The following is an 11,862-nucleotide window of genomic DNA, read 5'->3' as shown; positions in this document are numbered from 1 at the left end:
GATTTTATTAATATTACATAAACTTTAACAGGGCCTATTTTTTCCATTAAATTTCTACTAATGAACATACATTATATATTTTTTTCCTATCAAACATTCACAAGAATATTTTTAAATAAATCGCTAGCAAGTACCACAATATTAATATCTAAAAGACATGCATCACAAACATTAAACTATTAACATAAAAAATCTTAACATAAAAATATTTCAATGGTTTTCAGGCAGAATGATACTTTCTGAAGACCGGTTTAAAAAAAAAAAAAAAAATCCAGTAAGTCATTTCAGATACGGATGAAGCTGTTTGGGCCTAGCTTTTCTTGATAGCCCAATCCTGATTGGGCCCCTGCATGTTTTTAGAGGCTGCACTTTTATAACTTCATGTGACAAAAAGTATCCTGTATGTAAAAGAAACAAAAAAGTGTAACTAGAATTCTGTATAACATACACCAGAGCTACACATTGATAAGATATGCCAATTAAATGAAACTGGAACTTCTCAGTCCTTGATTACATCTAATCCTACCTCCATTTTTTCAAACTGCAGAATGTCCATTCCATTATTTTTAGCTGAAATTTTAACACTAACAATTCTGTCACACTTAAAATTCCATCTAGTTAGGATCCTGAGCATTATGTAGTTCTAATATCTCTCAGGCAGAGTTTGGCCTGGAGAAGGCCAAACAATGGCCTTCAATAATGTCTTTAAACATCTGACAGGAGGGCATCAAGAGGATAAGGCTTTTTTCAGGACAGGAAAAGAGGCAATAGGCACAAATAGAAACACTGAAAATTCCCCTTGAACTTAGGGATATACTCCTGCACTGAGAGCATGGCTGAACCCTGGAGGTTGTGGCACAAGGAAGTTGTGGAGCCTCTACCCTTGAAGCTATTCAAACTGACCAGATGTAGTTTGGGACAACCTGCTCCAACTGTCCCTGCTTGATCAGGGAGTTTGACCCCTCTGCAAGCTTTAGAGGTCCCTTCCAACCCCAGCTATCCTGAGTCTGTGAAATTAGCATTCTGGGCAAGAAGGGACATACTGAGGAGAAGAGCATGTTGTAATATCACCATCCTGAGGAGTTTAAGCATGTAACTCCCTGTCAGAGCTGGGCATATCTTCACTGGTGATATTAATCATGATACCCATCCATTGCCACTCATTTTTAAGAAAGTATTGCAGGAGGATGTGGTAGCATTCATCTTCTGTTCCATGGTCTGCTCTCCTATATGCACCATGTAGGAAATGGGAGCATGATTCACTCATCCGTTGGAAGCTGTTCTGCTTTGCATAGAAACTCACTGGGAAGAATGAAGGACCACGACCTCGCAAACTAGAAATTAGGACAATGAGTCATGTGGAAGAACTAATAAGTACCCAAGAAGGAAACTTCTCAAGACCCTTTCCAGCACACAGCAATTAGCCAGAATATTAAATAATGAGTCCATCAGAGCCTAAGGCACTCAACTAGGGGCCTAGAAAAACCTCTCTAAACCTTTTACCAAATCTTAAGTGACAGAGCGAGAAAAAGATTCCATTCATAAATGAATGACAATACAGCTACTATAGCTTTCAAAAGCCCCCCAAAGTTCAGTTCAGAGAGGAACTGTATGTCCTTTTGCAGATACCATAACTGTTTGATTGAAATTCAGAAATATATTTTCTTTGTTGTTGTTTTTTAATTAAAGTTGTCTGTTAGTTTGGTAAGAATTTTACATGTGTAAAACTTTAATAGATCCTAATGAGTTAAGATGATACAGAAAAAATCTGCAATTGTCTCCCTGACATTTGGGAAATAGAAAATCTTTGAGGAAACATAATACTTTTAAAACTGCAGTAAGAGATGATGCAAGAAGGAGATTTACTGATGGCTATGGGAGTAGAGAGGAAACAGAAGTAAGCATCATACTGTTCTTATTTTATAATTTTTTTTTTTTGGTATAGTGGTAGTCTGTAATATGTTTACATTTGATGTATAAATTACTATCAGAAGGTGATACGTTTTAGATCGAAAGAAGAAAAAAAGATCTCCAGAGGTCATCAGTTTATATTTAAGATTTTGAGTCTTATTTTAATGCATGAAGCAACTTTCTGAATTCTGAAATTAGCAAAGTGTGCATCAGTGTAAGGGGAACAATGGGGAATAAAAGTGTTAGTATCTGTACATGATTAGATTTACTGAGTTGTCTCTAATCGTTTCTTAAAGTTTTTTAGCATTTCATTTCAGAATAGAGTAAAGGACTTTTATAGTGTTTCCAAGACAGCTCTTCTAAGAAAAGTATATCAAATTATGATTTCCTTGAAGCATATTTTGGATATACAAAATGATTGAAGGCCCAAAGAACTTTCTTCCAAAAGGCTCCAAAACAAGTAGAAAAGGGAAAGCCATATTGTAAAAGTTCTTATCCTCTATCCATAAAATCAAAAAGGCTCAATGCCATGGCTTGCTCTGTGATAAATGGAGGACAACTTTCTAGTAACTTTTATGTAAAATGCAATTGCTACAATACAGAAAACTAAATGGGGAAGAAAAACATACAAATGTTTCAAAAACAAGTTTATTTGTACTGGTATTTGTTGTACAAGTAACAGAGAAACATTGTTCTTACCTCCCTCCTTCTGTAAATTATAACTCTGTTCCTTCATAAGTGTACAGGATAAAAAAGCAGGGTCCCATGTATATGACTTCCTACCAAGTGAGTCCAAGTAGCCTTAAAAGAGAAGCACAGATATAATATTTATGCTTTTAACTAATTTGTATAAACTAATCCTTAGGTTTGATTGATCTATTTTTTAAAATTTGTGGTTCTTGTTGATGTGCACAAAATACGTATCAGTATATTACAGTGAATAGTAATAAAGATAGAAAGTTTCATTCGCAGAGATACTTGTCCTAAACTACCTATACAGGCCATGAAGTTCTATGTAGATATGATGATGTCATCTTTTAACATCTGATGATGTATTTTCTCCATTTGGACTTTATTCCAGACTAAGGCAGGAAAGCGATCACACAGTGAATGATTTATCTACTCTCCAGTAAGTTTTCATCCTTCAGTGCACAGCATTCAGGGGTAACTTGGAGCACATTATACAGTTAAACCTCTATGAACAGAATTCCCTCATGGGATTTTCTGTGACACTTTTCTAATTGCTTCACAAACACTAATTACCTTCACAAAATCCATGGAACATTTAATTTATAGAGACAGAGCCAAGTTCCTGAGAAATTAAATACAGATGCCAAATTTCAGATAGCTGCAGAATATACCAAATATGTAAAGTGTATCTCCTAGTGATCTCATTTGCGGCTGTGAGAACTCAGCACTTCTGCAAACTGGATTTCAGATACAAAATCTGAAAACACTATTTGAGAAGTGTCTGGATAATCTACCTATTATGGGAACATTGATAGGATGACATGGCATTCAGCTGGTTTTCTTCTTGGTGCCCTTTCCTTACTCACTACATGCCTCTTGCTTCTAGGACAAAGTAAGTAGAGGACGTAGAGATTACAAAGAAGATTTCTTACATATTGCTTCAAGAGGGGATTTTCTTTTAACAGCATTGAAAATTCAAATAGATATAATTATAGTACTGGCTAGTCTTTGGGTGCCAGGAAGCACGAATCATATGAGAGCTATGCATACTCCCTTTTCACTGAATGGAAAAGGCTGGGCTCTTCAAAACAGGATGCTATGCAAGCACAGGAGCTAAGCAAGGAGCTACTCAGAGCTACACCATGAAAAAGATTAGTGCAGAGAATGTTTAAAAACTGACTGCCTCTTTCTGAGCTTCCTTAGTGCTGCAAACTGCTTTCCTGTATTTGAGATTTATGCTCCAGAATTAACTTCTGAGGACAGATAACCAGTACGTGTTTTACAGAAATCAGCAGGAATCACACATGACAAGTTAGTAGTGCCTACATGCTACATATATGCTACACAGACATATGTATATACACATACGTATCTTTGTTAAGGCATTACTTGGACTTGTGATAAACTGCATATTTTCTAAATGCAATATTCTTTAAGTAGAACACACTAATATCAAATGCAAGATATAAATACAGGTTGTGTGTTAACTCCTGTGTTTATTTTCAAGTTTTAAATCATTTAAATCATGTAGAATTCTACGCCTCACTTCTCTATCTCTCACTACAAGCCGAGGAAAAACAAACAAACAAACAAACAAAAAAACAGCCTTCTGATTACTGTGCAAAACTGCTTTTAGAATGGTGATGTTGATTTTTCTAACACTGTAAAAGTTTCCTCTAGAAATCTATAATGCAGTTTATTATTGAGACCACTCTGAGCAGTCCTGAGATTAACTGAATTTCAAGCTACAACTGCTATTTTCATAGTGTGTTGATACTAGGAGCAGCAGCAGCAGCAGCAGTAGTAGCAGTAGTAGTAGTGCAGATCTTTTGCATTTGGCTGCTCATAGGGAAGCAGTTTTTGTCCCACAGATGTTGCTCAGTTCCATGGATAAAACTGATCTGCAATGCTTGGACCGTCACAAGGTAGCAGAAAGTCCTTCTAATTCAGCTACTGTTCTGGAATTTGAATTCAGACACGCACCTTTAAAGCAAACCAAAGATTTGACCCACCCCAAAAAAGTACTTGTTTATTGTATTAGGCAGCATCTCCCTGTGCTTACCTTCTGCAGTAGGTGAATGGGGACTGTCACTTGACTGTCTTGAAATACAGTATTCATTAGATACTTTATTCTTTTCATTTCCACTTGCCATTTTTTCTTTTAATGAACTTTGGCTAGCAGCAGTTATGTTTTGCCCTTTTACAGTATCACAAATTGGGAAGGAAATACATATTTTCTTTTGAGAAACATTTTTCACATTTTCATCTATCCCCTCAGAACTATTTAATTCACAGTATCCATTGCATGAATTTGTTTCTACACTAGATAAATTGTTTTCATTTCCCTTGCTAACTTCATGAAACAGATGTAGCTCTTCTAACACTAAATCAAATTTTCTCTTCAGTTCAAATTCATATTTTATTTTGCTTTCTGAAGGTAAATACTCATCTTTTACATCTTCAATGCATCCACTGTTAATTACAGATAAATTCATTTTTAATTTATCATCTTCAGCAATGAATGTTTTAGACTCATTTTCTGAATATGGCATAATCGAGTCATTCATTAAAGTCTCACATTGCTTTCCATTAGTTACATGCATTTGCTCAACACTTATCTCTTCTTGTTCTTTTCCATATTCAAGATTTTGTTTCAAAGTTGCTGGTTCTAAACTGAACGTGCTAGTTGTCTGAGTATGTCCATGTAATAACAAACGGACTGTTTCCTCATGCCATCTTTGCAAATATGTATCTGTCAGGGTAGGGCTTCCTGTGGCTGGAAATTGTAAACTGGAGTGACTTTTCTCATACTGTTCTTGTTTCTCTGCACTTAAGGAACTCCTGCAGTGTCCATCTCCACTTATTACTGCATCTTTGTTGACAACAGGACTTGCATCTAAAGGCGAAGTGACATACTGATAACTAATTACAAGGCTTGGAAAGATATTTCCAGAATTTAAATAAGTAGTTGGATAGTAAACATACTCTTTTTCATTTTCTAGATGTGGGCTAGATGTGGATCCATCCATTTTTTGACAATATTCAACTTGGTTTGCTTGGCTGTTATGTAATTGGAGAGAATTACATTTTTCCACAGCTGTTTTTGACAGAATTAAAACACCACCTGATTTATTCGACAAATTATAAACATTTCCTAAAGTAGTTACTGTGTTTTCTTCACTATATTTTTCTTTGACCAAATTATCTTTTTTTACAAGTGGGATCTGGTCCAGGTCTTCAGAATCAGTATTAAGGGGGATTTTTTTGTGCGTGTCAAAAATAGAAAAGGAATTTTTAGAAAGAAAATCTTGAGATTTTCTTTGAAAGTTTCTAGACTTAACATATTCATTTCTATCAGGATTTATATAATTAGAAGAATTCAAACATTCTTTCAGGGCACATGTAACAGCATTTGCAGACTTTATAGAATTTCTCCATCCAGTAGCTTTGTGCCTCTTATTTTCATTTAAAACAAAAGACAAAGTTTTAGGTCTTTCTCCATGCAATAGACTATTGCACAATTTACTTGGCTTCTTTTCCTGTTTTATTGTGTTTAGTAGTATTTGGTGATTTGAACATTTACTATTTAATTTTTCAAATTTCATTTGTGAACAGGTAGGCAAATAATTTAAAAATCTAAGATTTGCTCCTGTCAGATGCTGTATTTTACTGATATTGGTATAATACATCTTCTCTAGAAAGGAATATTCAGAACTGCCCTCCAGCAAAATTAGACACCTAGCCACTAAAAGTTGACTTTTCATATTCCTTTTGTCACTTACAGATGCAGCAAAGGTGCTAAGAAATCCTTTACTCCCTCTGCGTAAGAGTCGGTGCTTTCTGAAACACCTTCCAAAAGGTAATACACTTTTTTGGTTACAAAAGACAGTTTCTTTGTTTAAGAAATAGCATTTCTTTTCTTTGCCTAATAATTTAGGAAAATCTGTTTTCTGGCACTCATTATGCAAATCAATATTAGTATTTTCTAGTAGTTTAGGACTTACTGGACAATTATCACGTTTTTTATGAAATTCTATGTTTTGCCTCAAATTATTATTTATGCACAAGTTTAAGTGAATTGGCTTTCTGTGGCAAAGAGGAGGTTTCTCCACTAGCAGATGCTTTCCTGCAGCTGGTAATGAAGCTTTCTTGTTAAAAAAGGAAGTAAAAACTGTCTCCAGAATGTTCATCTTCTGATGCTTTGAAATAATACCTAGCAAACAAATGCACGTATTGTTAGGACTCTTACTGCTATTGCTATGTACTAACTCTTGGGTATCATATTGCTCTTTTAATATCTCACAAAGACAATAGAAGAGAACGTCTTCCTGATAAACGGGTGTATCTTTATATAAAGATTCAGTCCATGACCTGAAGCTTCCAAATAAGATGTTCTGAAATGAGAATTTTAATATAAACTGTTCCTTTCTCCTCAATGTAGTGAAACTCACTTTTATAGCTGGAAAACTCTGTACAATCATGTGAGGACAATTATCTTCAAATGTAATGCTGTTAGCTAAAAATCTTTTGAAATCAAATATTTCCGTTGTCAAGAGTTTTGATTCTGCTTCATGCAAACAAATACTGTTAGAATTATAAACACCATTGTATATGTTTAGATTATTTTTCTCCAAAGCTTCTGATATTTCTGGAATACTCTCCTGTATATGAAATACTGTTACATTCTCATTACTCCTGTTCCTCCCTGTTCTTTTCAATACATCAACACAGCTTATATGTTTCTCATTGTGAAGTATTTCAGCACTAATGTGAAACGGAAATGTTGACTTGGGGTCATCATCTCCATCTGAATTTGGCAGCATTTTATCCTTGCAACTATTTCCAGAAAATGTTTGGCTACATTCAGAATGAGTGTTGCCACTGAGGTAAACTAGAGATAGTTGTGCTCTTTCTGCCAAAGGAGCGCACTCCTGTTTGCTAACAGGTTGGTTACTCTTTTCTTTAAATTCACAACCAAAAGGTGAGACTTCTGCAGTATTTTTATCACTTTGCAGTTGTTCCTCCCTCCCAGATATTTTGAGCACACAGCTTGTCTGTTCAGATTGCATCAAACATGGCTGACTTTTAAAATTTATCCACTGCATCGCCTTCAAACTTGTTGATGGCATTTTATTATTTAATTTATCTGAAATATCAGAAAACTGAAGTGTGTTCTCTTTCCTTAAAAAATCAGGCATTTCTAGCGGTTGTATACTTTTAAAGGGTTTTAATGTATGGATTAGATACGATGAATTATTTTTTTCTGTATTATCTCTTTCTGCAGTAGTTTCACTATCATTACTGGAACAATCTTTATCTTCTGTAGTGCATACTTTGTTCAGAAAATTATTTTTCTCATTTTCTACATGTGAAAACATAGAATTAGTGTCACATAAAAATGGCACTTGTAAAAGCTGGTATTGTCTCCACTTTTTATCAGAGACGGACTTATGACTTAACATTTCCAGCTGAAACAAATCTCTGCTTAATGGTGTAACTGAAAAAATGTTTTTAAGTTCATTATCACAATTCCTGTCGTTACTTGGTTCTGCATTGCTGGTCTCCTGCAGTTGGGGTTGCTTTGCTACATGGACATTTTTACCTGTTTTAGTAACATTCCACACATTGAGTAGTTCCGTTTCAAAAGACTGTCCATGTGCATTCAGTGGAGTGCCATCTTTTACAGTATTTCCATCTTCATTTCCAGGACTCAATTTTTTGGAGGGCAATTTGTCTTCTAATACTCTGCACTGTAAATTTTCATTATTCCAAGTTGGAACATGGAAAAATTCTCTCCTGTATTTTTTTCTTTTTCTAGCACAGATTTCCTTTTCTAATATCCAATCATTTTGTCTTTCTGCCAAACATATAGGCTCATTTAGTGATGTTTTATATCTGTTTACAGGATGCCTGCTTTGTTCTGACTTTTGCTGATCCTTTTTCTCTGTGTTTTTATGATTACTTTCTATTTTAACTCGTTTTGGATTTTGATAGAATTCAGTTTCTTCCGATGTTGATAAAAATGTTTCAGAACACACACTTTCCATGCTGACAAAAATAAATTCTATACTTGCTGTGATAGTTCTGAAAGTTAAAGAAATATTAAAGCATTAAACATAAATAGTCTTTTAATAATTTCTAAACGGTTTCAGAACACATTAGCAACAGTACAGCAAAAGATACTCTCATATCAATATGCTCCTGCACTGGTATTTATTCTATATTTACGAAAGGCCTGGCATGAAGATAGAAGTATTGAGCAACATTTAAAAATCAAGACCTAAAATTTAAGATAAGACTTTACTTACTGAAGTTGCAGATATATGTAAAATTAAAATAGCTGGTGATCATTTCACTGTGTTAACAGGAAGCAAACTAAAGAGATTAACTATACTATTCATGCATTTGCCACATGGTATTTTTGCCAAGAATGAGTACTGGGAATAAATATCAAGGATATAATGACCACTGATTAAGTCATCTGGATTTGGGGAGTAGATGTTAAAAAAAAAATAAAAAACAGGCAAATAAACAAACAAACAAGACAGTCACACCTTCATTATACAATGATTTGTCTCACAGAACTATAAGAAGTTCCTCAGAAGAAAATAAGGTATTATGAAACACTGTATGTGATTGTATCTTTAGCTACAGAGAAACAAACTAGTAGAGGCACAAATCTAGAATATGACTAGTTTGGTGCAGACACTCAATGGGTTTCACACACTCATTGAGTCATTTTACCTATCATTGCGTGAAAAACAGCTGCGCTTCAAATTTAACCAGGCAAGCTCACCGCAGCGCACTGGGTCTGCGGCACCTCCGAGCTACCACACAGCAGCGGGAACCGTGCTCAAAACGTGTTTTGTGGGGTCCTGGAGCGGCGGCAGCTCCCCCTGCCTCCCCGCGGAGCCGGACACCTCCCTATCCCCCGCTTTTCCTCCGCTGTTTTTCCCGTTTTCCCTCGCTCCGAGGGGTGTCCTCGCGGGCGCTGCCGGCCGGGGATGGCGGAGCGCCCTCAGCTGCCCGCGCGCCCTCTCCCTGAGGCGCTGCCCGCGGGACGCAGCGCCGAAAGGCGGGAAAGATCCCTCCGCCCCCACAGAGCCGCCTCACATCCCTTCTCCGCGGGCACGACGCTGCGCCGCGTGTCCCTCCGCCCGCAAGACAAGTAGTCCGCGGGTGGTCGTGCTCCTCCGAGGGCCCCGAAACACCTACCCACCCGCACGGGAAAGGGAAGTCGCGATTCATGACCAAAGGTGGGCTGCAAAGCCCCGTGGTTTGATGGACCCCATTGGCAAGTCTTTTCTGTGTGCTGAATCTGCAGAGAAACTTCAGGGACATGAAAACTGCCCCTCCACTGGGGAGGAAATCACGAGGGGTCAAACACCAGCAACATTATAATTACCTGGTTGTTTCTCACTGATGTCCTCTCGCTTTGTCAAGCGCTAATATTCCTGTTTCTGAAGCATCAGAATCATTACTGGGCTCTTAGCACAAGCGCTGTTGTGCTGCTGAAGTGCCTGCTATCCATAACTGAGAGCTTAAAAACTGCTATAACGATTATACGATAGTACATATTACATGACAGTACTACTATTATTATTTTGTTATTAAACAGACACCAGCTCTGTCTCACAACATGACATAGTCACAACTTGCAAGGAGATGTGACACTGTGCTGGTAACGTCACGTGGGCCTGGGGTCTCACCTGTTACGGCCATTATGTTTTCATTGTGGGTAGATTTAGAGCCTTGATTTGGGCAAATAAAGACCAAGCTGTGAAACAATTTCACTTCTAAATGAGAAAACAAAACCAAACAAACAAAAAATGGTATTGATGAAAAGTTGCTTGAAGAGCATTTTTAAGCTGTAAAATCAGAAGCAATTTTTTAAAAGGAGCAAAATCTCAGCCAGAAGGCAATAGGATAATGATTATTTTGCTTAAGATGCTCAAACACTTAAAAATCACCACCACTCCTTGTGGATATCAGTATATAAAGTTTTAAGTTATACAACGCAGCATTGCCCACAGCTCCTTCTGGTGTCACCTGGAATTATTTACGTGCCACTTGAGAGGAAATCAGTTCCTTATAGTCCAGATAGTCCTTATAGTCCTTTAGTCCAGAAAGTCCCAAGGTAACAGTTTCTCTCGGGGAAAAAAAAATAATAAAAAAAAGCTCTTAAGTAAAAAAGTTTGGGTGTCTAAGCATTGAAATGTTGCTAATTGAAGTTAAGCAACATGCAGGCAATTATTTTTGTAAACTGGATGTATTTTTCTAAATTGCATAATTCCAAAAGAAAAGTATAAGAACTTACATATTTGTGTTCATGTTCATGGCCATTTTTTTCCCAGTTATTTTCTTGATGAATCCACAGCAGAAAAGACATTCTTCCCTTTTTTTCTTTTCTTTTTTTTTTTTTTTTCACAGTAGAAAGCATTGATTCAGCCAAGGACATTATTCCAAAAATAACAAGTATTCACACAGCTTTGTTCTTTAGAAATAGGTGTTTCCTATTCTACCGCTGAAATTTCATTTCAAAAAGGTTACCTTTTAAAGTTTACTCTAAGCCAGCTGGTTTCTTCAAGACCATTTAGGGCTGGCAATAAATATAGATATATCCATAGTGCCTGTTGTTGCACTGTTGTTGCAAATACTTTTTTTTTTTTTAAATGTTCATATTGCATACTGCAGTGAACAGACCTATTGAAGCTCAGCAGATCTGTTGTTCCTGGCAGTGAACATTTACACTCAGGAATTCTACAAAACTGAACCTTAAAATAGCTTTTTATTGAATCTTTCTGCATTTATAAATAAATCCAGCTAATATCTGTTTTCTAGTATTTAATAAATACCGAATCAGTTTGTAGTTAGCAAGATATTTTATTCCTTTCCAGAGGGAACATTTTCTCCAGAAGGAGTATTTTCTCTCTTGCCCATCAACTTACAGTTCCTTAACATGCATTGTGGGCTGCAAGTAAACAGGAATCAGCTGCAAGAAAAAAAAAAAAATTTTATAATAGGCTTTGTGTCTTTTTGTTGTTTACAATGTATGAAACCCCAAAAAAAAAAAAAAAAAAAAACACCCACAAAATATAAAGAAATATCAGGAACAAATATCAGCAAATTATGTTAAATTTCAAGAGGGAGAGAGTACCAAAGATAATAGGATACTACTCTCTATGATCAGTAAGACTCTCAATTTTGACAGCCTGGAATTGCCAGGTGAAACTAATTCTGCTCAGCTCCTTTATTTCAGTT

At 36.2% G+C, this 11,862-nt stretch overlaps 1 protein-coding gene across 1 annotated transcript; it reads right to left on the bottom strand.

Moving 5' to 3' along the window:
• Positions 1-261: 261 nt before the first annotated feature.
• RAD51AP2 (RAD51 associated protein 2) lies at positions 262-8,681 on the bottom strand. Its single transcript, XM_088534406.1, has 3 exons — positions 4,664-8,681; positions 2,611-2,712; positions 262-398 (listed from the first exon to the last, which is right to left on the bottom strand). Exons 1-3 carry the CDS (start codon positions 8,646-8,648, stop codon positions 280-282), a joined length of 4,206 nt encoding a protein of 1,401 aa, XP_088390532.1. The 5' UTR covers positions 8,649-8,681; the 3' UTR covers positions 262-279.
• Between the last annotated feature and the right edge of the window lie 3,181 nt (positions 8,682-11,862).

This window comes from Tinamus guttatus, unplaced genomic scaffold, assembly GCF_059628265.1.
Source record: "Tinamus guttatus ecotype Peru unplaced genomic scaffold, ASM5962826v1 Tinamus_guttatus_pri_ptg000555l, whole genome shotgun sequence".
Lineage (NCBI taxonomy): Eukaryota > Metazoa > Chordata > Aves > Tinamiformes > Tinamidae > Tinamus > Tinamus guttatus.
The sequence above is the reverse complement of the archived record's forward strand: the minus strand, read 5'-3'. Positions and strand labels throughout refer to the sequence as shown.